A 16,325-nucleotide genomic window follows, 5' to 3' on the forward strand; every position below is an offset into this window, starting at 1 on the left:
AATTATCCAACACAGAGAATCGTAAATGTGGGACTGACTTCAGTCACGCACACCTAGAATTAAAGTTTGAGACTTGAATTATACATTCTTAAGAGCGACAGAAAAGAACGACTCACTTAAAGTTTAGACTAGCATCAAAGATATCCTTTTGTGAAGATTATCTACAAACCCTTCAAAATCTCAACTCAAGAGTGGAAATATCAGAAGATTGGTCTCGACTTCACTCCGCTCGAAATTGTGGCAGTGCAGCTGATCCCTGTGTCAAGCCACAGCGACAAACGACGCCAAGCTCAGTTGCGTAGCCTCCTGAAATTCGAGAGAGACGAGACAATCTACCATACTTGACCACCTCCACAATAGACCCTCCACCCCTCCCTTATTGCTCCTACGGGTAGACTACTTTACAACTCCGTATACACCACATCAACCAGCACTCCTCACAGATACACCACTACCATCATGTCCTTGACCGCGTCCGCGCAAGGCGGTATCTCGGATCCGTCCCTCATAACGTTAGATCCCCTGAATGCCCTCCCCTTTGCGCTCCCTTGCTAACAGACTCTGCAGGCTGGTCAATAAGCTTCAAGATGTCTTCACGACCGTCGGTGTCCAAAACCCTATCGATCTTCCCCAAATAGTGGTGGTTGGGAGTCAGTCGAGTGGAAAGAGTTCCGTGCTGGAAAACATAGTGGGAAGAGACTTGTACAACTACCTCATGCCTTGATATAGGCTAGTGCTAACATAAAGACATAGTTTACCTCGAGGCACCGGTATCGTGACCAGGCGACCACTCGTTCTTCAACTTATCAACCGTGCGGCGGGGACGCAGACAAATGGAACGCAGGATGAGGTATCTACCGTGACCGACAAGGAGGCAAACGTTGATGAGTGGGGCGAATTTCTACATATTCCGGGCCAGAAGTTTTATGACTTCAATAAGATTCGAGATGAGATTGTCAAGGAGACCGAGGCAAAGACTGGTCGCAACCAGGGCATCTCTCCCGCGCCCATCAACTTGCGAATATACTCCCCGAACGTCCTTACCCTCACCCTCGTCGATCTACCCGGTCTCACAAAGGTACCAGTTGGAGACCAACCTAGAGATATTGAGAGGCAAATCAAGGAGATGGTGCTGAAGCAAATCAGCAAGCCAAATGCGATCATCCTTGCGGTCACTGGAGCGAACACTGATTTGGCCAACTCTGATGGATTGAAGCTTGCACGAGAAGTCGACCCAGAGGGTCAAAGAACAATTGGTGTTCTGACAAAGGTCGATTTGATGGACGACGGTACCGACGTGGTAGATATTTTGGCTGGCCGAATCATCCCCCTGCGATTAGGATATGTTCCAGTTGTCAACCGTGGGCAGAGAGATATCGACAACAAGAAGGCAATCACAGCAGCACTGGAAAACGAGAAGAACTTCTTTGAGAACCACAAGGCATATCGTAACAAGAGCTCCTACTGCGGAACGCCATATTTGGCGAGGAAGCTCAACCTTATCTTGATGATGCACATTAAGCAAACTCTACCAGATATCAAAGCACGCATATCAGCCTCGTTACTGAAATATACGACAGAACTTCAAGGTTTAGGCGATTCGATGCTTGGCAACAGCGCAAATATTGTTCTCAATATCATCACAGAATTCTCAAACGAATGGAGAACAGTTCTGGAGGGAAACAGCACAGAGCTTTCGAGTGTCGAGCTTTCTGGAGGTGCCAGAATCAGTTTTGTTTTCCACGAGCTCTACTCCAACGGTGTTAAAGCTGTGGACCCCTTCGATCAAGTCAGAGATATGGACATTAGGACCATCCTTTACAACTCCTCTGGATCCTCGCCCGCTCTTTTCGTCGGTACCACTGCGTTTGAACTCATAGTTAAGCAACAGATCAAGCGTCTAGAAGACCCCAGTCTGAAGTGTGTGTCTTTGGTCTATGACGAGCTTGTTCGAATCCTCTCTCAACTGCTCAACAAGCAATTCTTCAGAAGATATCCTGGGTTGAAGGAGAAGTTCCATGCAGTTGTCATAAGCTTCTTTAAGAAAGTTATGGATCCAACAAACAAGTTAGTCAAAGATCTAGTTGCCATGGAAGCCTGTTACATCAATACCGGGCATCCCGATTTCTTGAATGGCCACAGAGCTATGGCAATTGTCAATGAGAAGCACAGCTCAGCAAAGCCAGTCCAGGTCGACCCTAAGACTGGAAAGCCCATGCCTGCTTCAGCAACTCCAGTGCGCGCGGCCAGCCCAACCTTGGATGCTATGAACGATCAGAACGGAGGATTCTTCGGGAGTTTCTTTGCCTCGAGAAATAAGAAGAAGATGGCTTCCATGGAAGCACCACCACCTTCCCTGAAAGCATCTGGTCATTTGTCAGAGAGGGAAGGGATCGAGGTCGAAGTCATCAGTAATTCACCTCCAACCCGTTTTGAAATATATGCTAACAAAGATAGAACTCCTCATCACCTCATACTACAACATCGTAAGGAGAACTATGATTGACATGGTACCGAAAGCAATTATGTTGAACCTCGTCCAGTGAGTAATCAGGAACCACAGCTCATTAGCCTGCTGACAATACACAGATTCACAAAAGATGAGATGCAAAGGGAGCTCCTCGAGAACATGTACAGAACCGATTCGTTAGATGAACTTCTCAAGGAGAGCGATTACACCGTCCGACGGAGAAAGGAATGTCAACAAATGGTTGAATCACTATCACGTGCCAGCGAGATCGTTAGCCAAGTACAATAAGGGGCGATTTGAATTGGATTGGAATGAGAACGGCATCGAGGACCCGTGAGGGAACTTGGATGGCGCACCTCGGAATGATTTGACTGCACACCATACTAATGCTGTCACCCTAGACACTTATCCAGCATTTTTTGATACGATACCTCTTCTGGCCGCTTGTTAATGACGTGGAATACATGATGGACGGTGAAGGTGATGAGCGTACGGGGTGTTGGGGGCGTGTATCCTGGAGGGGGCATAAGGCGAATTGGCTCCGATAGCGAGAGTTGTATGGTTCTATTCCTTTCCCGTTTCTCTACTGCCTTCAAATCAGACATATTAGATAGTGCAAGAGATTACCCGTTCCTACTCCCTTCCCCAAGCCTAGCCAATACTTGCCTTTTCCCCACACTGCCACTCGCCGCCAAGCCGGGGCTTTGATTTGACAAAAGTACAAGATGCGCCAAGGTGTGGTATCATCAAGGCTCAGTGCAACGGCCAGCACAGCGATGGGAGCCCCGTACCCGGATTTTGATTTTTCCAAATCTCATCTCGTAACACGTCGATCTAGATTTCTCCGGACGGCCGCCCGCGCTGATTCGCCGCCCAGAAGTCGCCCACCGCTTTTCTGGAAAGAAAGTGCCACGCTGTCACTGCCCTGTCAGTTGCGAACCGGGTGCCCGGATCTCCTGTCTGTTCCCGGGTACACAGTGCGCTTGTGGCAGGATTTGACGCGCTGCCAGGCCAGTCTTGTGCTTGCGCTACCCGCCGCTGTGCGTTCCCGCGCGTAGCTTTTTTATTTTCTTCCTTTTCTTCGTGGTTTTCTTCGGGTGCTGGACTTTTATTTTTTTTTTTCACTTTTTTTCCTTGTGGAATGTTGGGACACACGGCAATGGTGATGAGGGGAAGGGAAGTCCTCGAGGCCGATGAGGCGTTTGCCCGGATGCCAAGTGGCTACTATCAAGCAAGCTGTCTGTCTGTCCGTTCGTTCTCCGCTGTTCGCACCACCTACCTTACCACCACAGACAGACAGTGCGACGGACTTTTCCTGGGTTCTAGCATTGCATGGCGATGGCAAGACGATGGCGATGCAATCTTGAATGCAAAGCACGAACCAGTGGTGTGGAGTCGCGTTGTCGAATCATACTCGCATGGAGAGAGACATTGCATTTGCGTTGTGGTTCCCCGATTGTGTATATAGTGGCGGTGAGTAGATGGGGGAGGTAGAAAAGAAAAGACGTTAAGGTTCATCATCCCTCACTTCTCATCAACTCACGACAGCTTCTGGAAAAGAAAAGCTTGTGACAGTTACATCACTACTTTGCTGCCTTCCCATTGCACCCTTATTCTCCGAGTGGCTTGGCCCGTTGCTTTTTCGTCCCCAGGTACGCATAGCCGAGCGCTTAGACGGAATACGGTCTCAGTAAACAGCTTCCGTCATTTCCTTGAGAGATAGATACGAGGAGGGAGGAAAAGAGGAAGATAAGCTGGCTGTTTCAAGAATCTTCTGGCTGTGTCAAGAATCTTCTGTCCGTGGGCAACACTCGAAGCAACGACATTGCCCCACGAAAATCATCAAGAGCAGACTTTTCTTTCCAAACCAGCCCGCCGAGAAACATGTCGCGAGGAGATCCACCTTCCCCCCCTCGGCCACCGCCCCCGAGTCCTTCAAGAAGCGTTACATTTAATGGTGAGAGTGTGGCGATTTGAAACGTAAGTTTTCCAGACTTCCACATGCTTGAAAACATGGGGGAAAAAAGACTAAACGAGACGTCAAGAAGCCCTTGGATTTAGACCCACAACGCACAATGCAAGAAAGACGCGAAAAAAAATAGGCAGCCAAACGGCGCTGCAGATTGGAGTGGATTGAGAAGGCGAAGTGGAATTGGAAATAGGATATAATAAGGAGTGTGCAAGAACTGGGTACTTCTCCACTGTCGGTGTCTGGGAGACTGCATAGCTTTGGGCGTCTATAGATGGGATGGCTGTTTGCTTGGTTGCTTTGTTTGGAAGGAAAAGGAAAAGGGTATGGATATGGAAAAAGGGAACAACGGCATGAATTCGAATAGATAGTAATGGTCTCGATCATAATTTCGAAGACGGTTTCTTCACCAAACCTCCATTCTCTACCTGGAAATCCTTCCCACGTTGCCAGCCTAGCCATTCTTTCAATGCTTCCTCTCCTCCTTGGCCGGGGGATAAAGTTGTTCCTGTATAGCTTTCCCCTTTGACCCCGGCTCCTTGGCCGGTAGATGGGTCTCGCGATGCTGAACCGGGCGAGAGCGCAAGACTTGGTGATCCTCGGAGCGTGACAGCTGGTCTTTGGTCTCCTTCCTTACTAGGATCTTTCCGCAGCTCGTGGTAATCGAGAACAGGCGTACAACACGCATCCGTGCCATCAAACACCTTCTCCCACTCGGCTCGTGTCCTGCTCTTGAAAATCCGCGTAAATGTCTCTTTCAATGCAGGCCAGGTATTCCTATCGTCCCTACTCTTCTCGATCCCCTTGCCCTCAAGCCCCAAACCTTGAATCAACTCTTTGAAGAATTGGGGTTCTAAAGCCCCAACAGCCATATACTTCCCATCTTTCGTCTCGTAAGCATCATAGAACGGACTCCCTCCATCCAACAAATTCTCTCCCCTAGGCCGATTCCATGTCGGTGTTACCATCAACATGCGGGGAAATGTAACGAGATACGAACTCCCATCTACCATATTCGCCTCCACAACCTGCCCCTTTCCACTCTTACCCCTCTCAAGCAACGCCAACAATATACCCTGGAACAGCGTCGCTCCACCGCCAGCGAAATCCCCCAATATATTGGCAGGAGGCATGGGATTCTCGTGTTTACGCCCGAGCAGAGAGAGGGCGCCAGATACGGCCAGGTAGTTTATATCGTGCCCCGCCATATCTTTATACTTTCCATCCCTCCTAAACCCCGTCATACGGGCAAGAATAATCCTCGGATTAATGCCCAGCAAGACATCAGGTCCCAGCCCCAGCTTCTCCAACACACCGGGCCGGAATGGATCGATTACAATGTCTGTGGTGGGCAGCAGGGCCTTAATGAACGCGATGCCCGAGGGCGATTTCAGGTCTACGGCTATAGAGGATTTATGCCGCGTGAGGAGGTCGGCGGTTGGTGCTGGGTTGGGAGAGGTTGTGCTGCGGTCGACGCGCAGGACTGATGCGCCATTGTCGGCGAGGAGAAGGCCGGCGAAGGGTCCTAGGTAGGAGTGTCAGTTGAAGCTTTGTTAAAAGGAGGGGTAAAACATGCCTGGGGCTAGGCCCGCGAATTCGAGCACGCGGAGGCCGCTTAGCGGGGGTGGAGATGGCATTGTGATATAGATATTAGGTTATCCCATCCAGAGTGTATAGAAAGTGTATCATGACGGGCTTGGATTAGAGTGAGGTAGGTGTTGGTTGATGTGATGGATGGCAAGGACTTGGATGTTCTCCGGAGCCGAGGTATTCGGCGGCGGGGAATATTAGTCGCCAGACACAAGGGATTATATTGCTTTTCTAGGTTTGTGGTCTCCGGGGTTTTGGGATATTTTACCGTAGGAATATTTTAGAAGATCCTGTTTACTGGCTCCATGTCTTAAATGGTAGCAGAAGAGATCAGAGGCAGGTTGCTTTGCTCTCAAAGCCGTTCAGGGGTAATTTTGTAGCCGGGTTTGATTTTCACATTTTTGAAATAACTAGGAGCATAGTTCGCATGCAATACCGGCTTTGCAGCCGGGGGTTTATTTGTGTATATATGTACTAAAATGTAATTAAAATCCAATCAAAAACAATGCCCGTGTCAAACCATAATCTAAAAGCAAAGCCAGCTCGAAGTCCGCAAGTCTAGATCATCTATGCAATCATTACGTCTTTTGAAACCATCTAGTTCACCTCGATCAAGCCAGGGCCTGCAAGAGTAGCCGCCGAAACGGTAGTCACGCTGGAGACGTCACTGTTGGAGGGAACCACAGCCGCGAGCGTCAGGCCATTACCGAAAGCAACGCCATCGAAGGGGAAGCTGGCCTCGAACGAGATTGTAATGCCGTTTGATCCTACAGTAGCCTGGACGTTCAGGAGCTTCTCGCTTATTGGGGCGTTCTGTTGGTTGATGTAGACGAGAGAAAGACCAGTCCAGTCACTGTTTGTACCCTTCCACTCAGGTTTGATCTCGCTTGCCACGAAACTGAACTTCACGTTCTGAGTCTGGGGCTTAAGGTTGCCACCGTCGGTTTCCACGGCAAGTGCGTCGAAGATTGCAATGTTCTTGTCATTAGTGATGTCTTGGATGTTGGGGCAAGAGCCTGGGACGACGAAGTTCTGGTTCAGGGCGGAAAAGGCGAAGTTTCGAGTACCGGCAGTCAAGAAAGGGAGGGCGCTGGGGATCTTCTTGTTCTTCTTGTCGAATTGGCGGTAGAAACCATTCTGCTCACCCTCTTGGCCAATAACTAGAGAGAAGGTTAGTCTCAAGTGACGTCTAGGGAGAAGTGATATTCCTTACCTGCACCAACACCTCTAATAAGACCATTATCGCCGTTGGTTGCGAATCCCGTTTGAATGTCTGGCAGGGTAGCAAGAACGATGTCTGTGAACTTGGACGCAAGCGCAATGGCATCTTTTAAGTTGGTTGTTGGGAAGACATATTGGCAAGGCTGGATAGGGTTCTGTTTGTTTGCTTTGAGCCCGTTATTGGCGTTCAGTGCGTGAAGTTCCTCTTGAGCCTGAATGGCAGTCAAGTCATCCAGAAGGTACTTTTGTGCTGTCCCATTGTTGATCTTGAAGCCATCCACACCTGCGGTGATGTTGTTGATGAGGGAGGTAAAGAATGCAACCTCGAAGAGCTCATTGAAGGCAATGAAACGCAAGGAGGTCAACTATAAAGAAGTTAGTATGCGTTTTATCTGTGGTTCATTGTCTGCAGAGCCAAGTCAAGATATTACTCCAAGGGTCGGCTCTCAGCAAGACGGACATCATGGGCAGAATCAAACTTACAGTATCGGCGCTAGGAGCTTTCGAAGTAGCATTCTTGGCTGCAGCAGCGGCAATAGGAAGACTTCCGTGGGCTGCTTGTTCGATCTTGATGATTTGATCGGGACTTGGGTTTGGGAAGCCATTGTGCAAAGGGTCATTATCGAAAGTGAAAGCACCGGTGGGAGCGGCAGAAGCTATTGAAGCAACGCAAGAGAAAATCAAAACTGCTGCAGAGACAGAACGCATTTTGATATTTTTTTGTTGGTTTTAGATTTTGGGAAAGAAATAGAAGATAAGAAATAGGAAAGAAAAGAAAACAGATGGAAAAATATTGCTGTTTGGAGAAGATGATGCTGTTGGGATGAAGAGTGAAAGAAACATGATCAGCGGCTTCACAGCCGTCTTTATACATGTTTCCAACTCTGGAAATATCGAATTCCAGCTGTATGGGCCCCGGGCTGACTGGCTTGAGCATCCCATCCGAGAGCCGTAGGTAAGGCTGGTAGTGCTAATGCCAACGCTGATGCTGATGCTGATGCTGAGTCTTCGATTGCTGCTTAACTAATGTGGATCTGACGAATTATCGTTCAGATGAGAAATGCTCCTAGCGGTTATTAACGCGAAAGGCGCGGCACTGCCATGGCTATTCTGGGGAAGCGCCAAGAATAGAAGTACCTACAAGCAGGTTAAAAAGGCATTGGTTGGAATCAGCACTAGTAATGTACCAAAATCCGGGCTCAGATCGGCCCGCGTTTGCTAATATGCCAGCCAATGAAGTTCTATATACCACCCTGGTGACCCGAGGTTTAGGTGATGCTTCCCAATATTTGAGAACACTTGTGACTTGATAGACTCCCTGCTTAAAAGACCATTCCTATCTGAGACATGATTGCACCTTGATTCCAAATATACAAATAACGAAAGGATTTTGTACTTGATCAGGCGAATCGTGAAGATATTCGAAGAACTACCTCCTTGCTGTACTCCGCATTTGTTGCTGATACCCCACCTTCTACGTATACATCTTCTAAGGATACGTAGATTTGAAGCGCCATTAATATTGACGTTAATAATAACGCTGACCTTGTAACCAAGCCCGATGCAGGCTTTGCTGAGCTTTATAGAGTCTCCATTGAAGATGACATTTGTTCCGTGCCCAACGACCCACTTGAGAGTGTTCTGAGAAGAAGAGAGAGAGAGAGAGGAAGGAATCAGAGCATGGACCTCACATTCGTTGGTTCGTATGGACATCCATATTATATGCCTCATACCGTCCCAGGAGCCAACTTCTTGTACACTGTTGCGTTGGTGGTGAAGAGACCAGTCCGTACAGTGAAGAAATGTGCAGATTCGTGGGGAAGAAGTGAGAGAGGCGAGGCCTAGAATCTGGGTCAATACCGAAAAAGCTTGTCGGTACCACAAGATGCCGAGACCATGCTGACGTTGGATGTGGGCGCCGGGTGGAGTAAAAGCTTATGTTTCTGGGTGCAAGTCTGCAAGATGAGGAGACCTGGTCCTGGACCCTGGTAGCCCAAAATACACGCGGAGTAGGCGCGAGCCGAAACACTGTGCCACTTTCACTCTTGGACCATCCTAGTCTTAGTTAGCGGCTATTCTCGTAAACGTTGGGGAAGACTGACGAATGAGACATGATTATTCAAAAAGACGACTTCCGGAATCTTTGATTAGAGATCTGTAGCCTGCTGGCTGGTGTTATCCATCCTTGAATCACCGAATTTTGCTTCACGAGATATTTGCGCATTAATGCCATATGATAGAAGCTTTCAACTGAAAATGTGTGCATAGAGCCTTCCTTCTACCTTACTTCTTACCAAAACACAGGTAGAGACATCTGAGCCAAACGGCAGGTCAATTTGCAAGCGGTCGACCTTATTATTGTGGCGTATTTTCGCACCCCCGGAATGCATCTTACCAACGACGAGGGGTTGACTGCATTGATCATCCGCCATATCAAGTCAGGCGCAAGAAGCGGCAACACAAATATGGGCAGAATCCGAGGGCTAAAGATTGAGAACGGCCGGCTGACGTGGAAGTGAACATTATATCCCGTTCTTTCAAGCTTCTTACTGCGAATAATTCGTTGAGTCAGCCGGATAATGGCATATCTAGTTATAGAGAATGCATAAATATGGAGTTGACTGTCAGGGCTATCCAGATCCCAAACTTGAGCTCAAGTCCCGCAATGTGTAGTCAGTCACGCACTCATATACGTAAACTTAATCTTTCAGCCTTTAGTAATGGCAATCCCTTAAATAAGCATCGTCCTTTTTTCAATTCAGACCAAGAGAACAAGAGATTTGATGCTGGCGTAGTCTTGCAACGAAAATGCCACGCAGCTAGCTGATCCATTCAAGTTCCGTACTAGCTGAAAAAGCGATCTGCTTTAATCTGGACCTTGCTGATGCCCAAGCCAGTGAAAAAGATTGTACAGAACATGATGGTAATTTTGCTGAGTACAGTCAACATGACAAGTCCTCCCAGGGGATGACTAAAGCCGTGGAGGCCGCTACTCGCAACCTAGACGGGTATTTTGCATAGACTCTTCATGGGCTTGAAAATCCCGCATGTGCGCTCGCAAGAAGAGGTTTGGGGGGTTTCAGTCACCATAACATTCATCAATTACAAAGGTAGCATGGCAGGGGTAGAACCTCATCCCGACTCGCTTGAGGACGGTCTGATTCCTGAATTTACCAGCCTAGATGTAACTGAGATGGGGGATGGGAGGTTAAGTCGGCAGGTCTTGTCGATCCTGGGAAATGTGGCAGAAATTGTAAAGGGAAGATCCTGCTGTTGGGTGTGAGATTGAAGAGTAATGACTAGATGGAAGCATGGATGAAAAGCGCCCCGAATAGAGTAGAAGGCAACATGTTGAATCGACGAGTGTTCCAAAAGAGGAGCCTGATAATGTTCAGCTGATCTGGTTGAGAAGCAGAAGATAGTAAGCTCCGATAATTAAATATTGTATTATGGCAGGAATATACCCTTTGAATATTAGCCGCGCCCTGGCGCTCGCTCTTCGTTTTCGCCCCCTCCAAATATTACCGTTGACATTTCGACGTATTGTACACGCAATTATTATTAGATGAAGAGGTTAAACAAAAATATTGTCTGCACCTCGTTATCCGTCCCCATTATCATCCTCGGCATCAATTCCCATCTCGGCTTGTAAAAGATCCAACTGCCGTTGTAGATTGTCTGCCTGTTGCCGAACAGTCCTAATCCCACTTTGAATCCCACCAATGACCCCAAATATCCTTTTTTGCTTATGCCGCGGAAGAGTATCGATGAGAGGTGGGAACGAATTTGAGGTTGGTTGGAAATTTTGAGGAGGAATAGGATCCACATGGAGGGGTGCCCTTTCTTGGGGCGCTTGTTGCAAGAGCTGTGTGCTGGGAGACATCGAATTCGTTGCCTCCCTCTCGTGGGTTCCTGTTCCTAGTCTTCCATTGTAGGAATTCGTTGGAGCGCTATATTGTCCGCCAAAGTTGTTTTGCGTTTGGCTTGTCAGAGTCGCTCGCCCAAGGTTGCTTTGTGTCTGAAAGGAGGGTGCCACCCGCTCCGGCCAATTTGCAGATTTGTCTACCTGGTACGCAGACTTGTCTACCTGATACGCATAATTCGATGGAGTAGCTTGGCCCCCTACCAGGCGATTCGATGTAGGTATATTCGATGGCGTAAAACCAGATGGCGAGCCTTGACCGGGCTGTATATAATTGGAGTAATTTCGCGATTGTAGCTGAGCGTTGTGAACCACAGCTGGGGGAGGAGTCGACCTTTTCCGCTTCAAAGAGCTTTCAGGTTGGTTATAGCCGCCCAGGGTAGGCGTCCGTGATTGTTCAAGCTCTATAGACTTGCTGAGAGATGGGCTTTCTGTACTCCTTGTTAGAAGAGATCAATGCAAATCGAGTTTTACAACCATACCACCATCTTTCCCGGTTCTTAGACTACATAGATTTCCTCGTGTAGCCATCTGACAGGTGGAACATGCACCGTGAAAGAAGTCTTCCAGAGATACGCATATCGAGAAACGTCCAGATCCAGTCGCACAATGACTGCATGGTGGATTGTTGACATTGCCCCGCGTTGAGAGAAGGAATGCTCCCCTTGTTTGAGTCCGCGGGCTGTCCGTCGATTTATCAGGAGGCAATTCCTTTCCATTGACCCATGGTACCGGTCTCAGCTCGGGGAGAGCACGTAGGCCGCTGAGAGAATCTATTCCCGGTTTGCGCCCACCACCGGAAGAGGATACGTCGTACGCGATGGAGACATTCTGCGCACCTGAGTTAGGTGCTCCCAGGTTAAACTGATCTGCGGTAAAGCGAGAGAGGCCATCGGGGAGAGTGTTATATTCGTTTTTCTCGTTTTTCGGAGGCATCTCGAAGGATCAGTCTTGGAGAGGAGGTGTTGACAACCGAGAAACGCGCCGGCCCTCCGAACGTACAGTGACCAGACGTCACTCAAATTTTGCTTCACATGTATACCACCAGAACCTGTATTTCAGAGGTCCCAGTCGCTGATCGAAGGCCTCGCCCAACCCAACACCAACCCAGGATCAAATTATACAGTATCCAATAAATACATTATAGTACCGTTCAGTACAAGTATATTATCCCAGACTTTTATTTACGTTCCTGTGTATCTCCGTCAGACTAGGACTAGTAAACACGTCCCACGCGTCACAAATTACAATGTTAATTAGGAAACGATGTCTCCTCTGGGACTGGACCAATACTGCTAATATTCCGGCTTCTATTGAGAATGTCAATCTCAGAGGACAAATATGTTCAGTTGCCAATTGGAATGCTTGGGCCCCTCCTGAGCTTAAAGATCGACTCCCCTTTCGACCTACTGTCCGTGGAATGGAACAGCTCACGGATAGCAATGAATGGTCTATGATAGCGAATAATGACCATGCCATTATCCACTTCTTCAACGAGCCAGAACGAGCCGGAATCTCAGCAAAGTTGGCTGCGGAAATGTGGAAGGAAAAGATGGTCCCCTTGAGAAGCACTAAAGGGAAGAAGATCGTTGGTCCGGGTTGTGCAAGTGATCCTGCTGGAGAAGCATGGCTGGATGACTTTATGCGAAGGGTCCAAGAACAAGGGGAGCCACCTGATTTTCTCGGCCTGCACTATTATGGTCCAGATGGTGCTGCAGCAATTCAGTACCTAGAGAAGATGTAAGATCTCCATATCCCTACAACTCTCAAATATTAATATAAATGAATAGGCACCAAAAGTATCCAGGGTACCAAGTTGTTGTTTCTGAGATAGCTGCCATCTCAAGAGACAAGAAAGAAGTTTTTGCATTTACTGCTCAAGTGGCAAATTGGATGGACCAGTGTCCTTGGATTTTCGAATACGCTTTCTTTGGCTGCATGGCAAAGGTTGCAGATGATTTTGTTAGCCCCGAGGCGCAACTGATGAATTCTGATGGAACCTTGAGGTTGTTGATGGTTAAGCTCATGAATGAACAGCCGATGTCAGAACTATGACCATTCTAGAGGCTATTAGAATTTGAGGCTCTTGTTTCGCGAGCTCAAAGGATACTTATCATCAAACGCAGCACGTGTATCTGAGGTGCTCTATGTCTCTATTTTGGGGTAGAGATGGTCAGATCTATGGATTATTGAGCGCGGTATATCATTTCCCCACCTGAGTTGCGAATTCTGAGGTTTGAACAAGCATCGTAGCTTGATGATTACTGATAGGTCCGAATGTTTGAGCTGCAAGCATCTACATCCCCTTTCCTTTTCCCTTTCCCTTTCGCTTGTCAAGCTCTGATAACTGATCTATCCGGTCGAATTCTAACATATTTTACCAACTGGACAACTGAATTTCTGTATTCGAACTTTACGATTTTTAGATAGCGCTCCAGTCGCATTGTCAGCCATCTTTAGCGGTATCTGGGTCTCCAAAACACTGCAATTCCAAAAGATGTCTTGGTCGGCATGGGTTTTGCACGTTACTGGATCCGGCCTCAATGCTTCAATGAGCCCAGGCTCGAACGCCAGAATTCTATTTGGATTACGAGTAATCCCAGCAATCGGCGAAGTATTCTAGCGGGTGACGCCAAGTTGGGCCTGGAAATGCGGTAAGCTAAAAAGCGGTTACCCTCCCGATCATACTAACACTTTCAAAAATCAGATACCATTGGTTGTTTGATATTCTAGCATTTATGGTGGCTGTAGGGATTCTTCTCGCTACTGCTGTCATTTGTATAATTCTCGTATCCAGACACGGAGTCATCAGCGGAATGCAAGCGCATCTACAGTAAACTCCTGCTGGAGTTAGCTTCGTTACCTTCCTATATCCGACGCCAGGTAGTATGACGCTGAATGTCACAGAGTTGAATCAGGCAAATAGGCACAAGAAGCGTGGATCTTGCGGGCGACTATCCATTGGCTTCAAGGGGAATGCAGGCTCTCGTTAAAGTGTCAGAGTCACAGTACGAGCATTCGGTCTTTGACGTTAATCCCGCCGAGGAAAATGGCTAGACGAATCCCCCCTTGTCATACATGATGTATGGCAAGCCCGGCTTGCTATCGTAATACACGGGTTTGCGCAGTCGCGGCTGTTTCTGATTACCACCTTACCATTTGTGTTTCCTCGCCTCGCTATATTCAGAGCCTGGAGACGTAGTCTAAATTGTCGTCATCTAGAAGGCTTCACCTTGAAAGTGGTGATTTTCTTGGGGAGCATTTTCACCAAGTCACCAAGTCTTCCATACCCAGCGTATTTTCGGGTTTCTCAATCTGACTGGCCAAGTTGTCATGATTTCTCGTGATAATTCATTTATCTCGCACTTAAACTTTTCCTGGGCATTTTCTTCACCTTTATATAGAATTTGCTACTTGATGAAAGTAAACATTACCGTATATATCTCGACTCAATAATTAGGACCAGATACTTTATTAAAGTGTTTTCCATACATTTCCTTGCTATTATAGATTTAGTCTTAATATACCTATGTAACAATACTCCTCACCCAACTGCGTACCCATGGCTGCGCTAGGCTTCACAATTCCTCCACCCCCACTCGCCATACAACCCGCTTAGAGCGGATGTGGCGTTTTGGTGGCACAACAATCCCGCCGGGGGCTTGATCGGAGATATTAATTCAAAATCCCGAGGCGGTCTTGTGAGAAAAGCATGAAGCTGATAACCAATATTTGTAAGGAACCCGACATCTGCAAGGTATAATCAAAGTACGTACACCATGGTCTGTCTTTCTCTTATATGAAGGTCTCACTGTTCTCCCAAAGACTTACTCTATATATCATTCTCCAGCAACCTCCTGTCTTCAATCAAGTCTCATAATCAAACCAGTTGTCATGTCTAATAAGAAGATTCTAGTTGTCTTTGGTGCAACAGGAAACCAAGGCCGGTCTGTCATTGATTCGATTTTGAACGATCCTACTACTGCCGCTCAGTTTGAAATTTTTGGTGTTACTAGAGATGTCTCAAAGCCAGCAGCGGTTGCTCTTGCAGAACGAGGTGTCAAACTAGTCAAGGCCAGTACACTTATATTACTTATTGAAGAGCGACATGCTGACACATGATCTGCAGGCTGATCTGGACGACAAGGAGTCTCTGCGATTGGTGGTGAAAGGTGCCTACGCAATCTTCGCTGTCACAAATTGGCAAGAAGTTATGAACAAAGAGCGAGAGGCTCAGCAAGGAAATAACATTGCTGATGTCGCCAAGGTAGCTAGCTGTGTTTTCGATCTATTAATGTGGAATTACTAACCTCCATAGGAATTTAATGTTCAACATCTCATCTGGAGTAGCTTGCCTAATGTCTCAAAGAGTAGGTAGTTTCTCAACACTTTCTGCTCAGGATCCAGCTGAGCAAGCGTATAGTTAGCAACAACAAGTACACCAAAGTACTTCACTTCGATTCAAAGGCCGTCGTCGAGGAACATGTTCGTTCCCTGGGTATCCCAGCAACATTCCTCTACCTCGGAATCTTCATGAACTTTCTGCCCTCCAATATTATCCCTACTTCAGAGGGTGCCAAGTCCTACAATCTCGCATTTCCTTTTCCTCCTGATACCAAGATTCCGTTGATCTCGGTCAACAAAGACACTGGCGCCTATGTAAAGCACATTTTGCTGAACCGAGAGACTTTTCTTGGGCGCCAAGTCTCAGCCTGCGAAAATGAGTATACGCTATCTGAGATTGTGTCTATCTTCAAGAACGTCGGTGGTGTCGATATATCACTGCCTGCAAGCTACACTGAAGGTGATTTCAAAAACAGATTGACTGCTCTTGGTGTACCTGAATTCTTTCAGGAAGACTTGGTTGAGAATATGAAGTTTATCCATGAGTTTGGATATTTCGGGGGTCTTAAGCTTGATCATGATGTACGTTTAATCCAAATCCACGTGCAGCTATTACCATCACCTAAAGATTAACCCTATCGCTAATGATGATTAGATATTGCCTGAACCCTTGGAAACATTTGAGGAATTCGTGGCGAAGAGCTCGGAGATCGCTGCTCTCAAATGAAGACATACATTGAGGGCCACGAGAAACCTCGACTGGTTCTTCCCAGAGTTCAGGAGTACTTAGAAGTATTTTGAAGTAGTTT

At 47.4% G+C, this 16,325-nt stretch overlaps 5 protein-coding genes across 5 annotated transcripts; 3 read left to right on the forward strand and 2 right to left on the reverse strand.

The window, feature by feature from the left end:
* Positions 1-459: 459 nt before the first annotated feature.
* vps1 (Vacuolar protein sorting-associated protein) lies at positions 460-3,018 on the forward strand (the record flags this gene model as incomplete). Its single annotated transcript, XM_031151864.1, has 6 exons — positions 460-512; positions 568-702; positions 754-2,411; positions 2,458-2,542; positions 2,590-2,740; positions 2,872-3,018. The coding sequence occupies 6 exons, from the start codon at positions 460-462 to the stop codon at positions 3,016-3,018; spliced, it is 2,229 nt and encodes a 742-aa protein (XP_031002790.1).
* A 1,804-nt stretch (positions 3,019-4,822) lies between these two features.
* On the reverse strand, positions 4,823-6,076 carry cefD2 (Isopenicillin N epimerase component; the record flags this gene model as incomplete). Its single annotated transcript, XM_031151865.1, has 2 exons — positions 4,823-5,903; positions 6,012-6,076. 2 exons carry the CDS (start codon positions 6,074-6,076, stop codon positions 4,823-4,825), a joined length of 1,146 nt encoding a protein of 381 aa, XP_031002787.1.
* Positions 6,077-6,626: 550 nt separating this feature from the next.
* LHYA1_G006933 (uncharacterized protein) lies at positions 6,627-7,958 on the reverse strand (the record flags this gene model as incomplete). Its single annotated transcript, XM_031151866.1, has 3 exons — positions 6,627-7,189; positions 7,243-7,615; positions 7,734-7,958. 3 exons carry the CDS (start codon positions 7,956-7,958, stop codon positions 6,627-6,629), a joined length of 1,161 nt encoding a protein of 386 aa, XP_031002788.1.
* Positions 7,959-12,421: 4,463 nt separating this feature from the next.
* On the forward strand, positions 12,422-13,227 carry LHYA1_G006934 (uncharacterized protein; the record flags this gene model as incomplete). The annotated part of the gene is made up of 2 exons (XM_031151867.1): positions 12,422-12,912; positions 12,963-13,227. 2 exons carry the CDS (start codon positions 12,422-12,424, stop codon positions 13,225-13,227), a joined length of 756 nt encoding a protein of 251 aa, XP_031002793.1.
* Positions 13,228-15,066: 1,839 nt separating this feature from the next.
* NMRAL1_2 (NmrA-like family domain-containing protein) lies at positions 15,067-16,243 on the forward strand (the record flags this gene model as incomplete). Its single annotated transcript, XM_031151868.1, has 5 exons — positions 15,067-15,240; positions 15,302-15,439; positions 15,491-15,542; positions 15,596-16,098; positions 16,172-16,243. 5 exons carry the CDS (start codon positions 15,067-15,069, stop codon positions 16,241-16,243), a joined length of 939 nt encoding a protein of 312 aa, XP_031002794.1.
* Positions 16,244-16,325: the final 82 nt, after the last annotated feature.

The sequence above is a fragment of the Lachnellula hyalina genome (genome assembly GCF_007821495.1).
Source record: "Lachnellula hyalina strain CBS 185.66 chromosome Unknown contig00151, whole genome shotgun sequence".
NCBI lineage: Eukaryota > Fungi > Ascomycota > Leotiomycetes > Helotiales > Lachnaceae > Lachnellula > Lachnellula hyalina.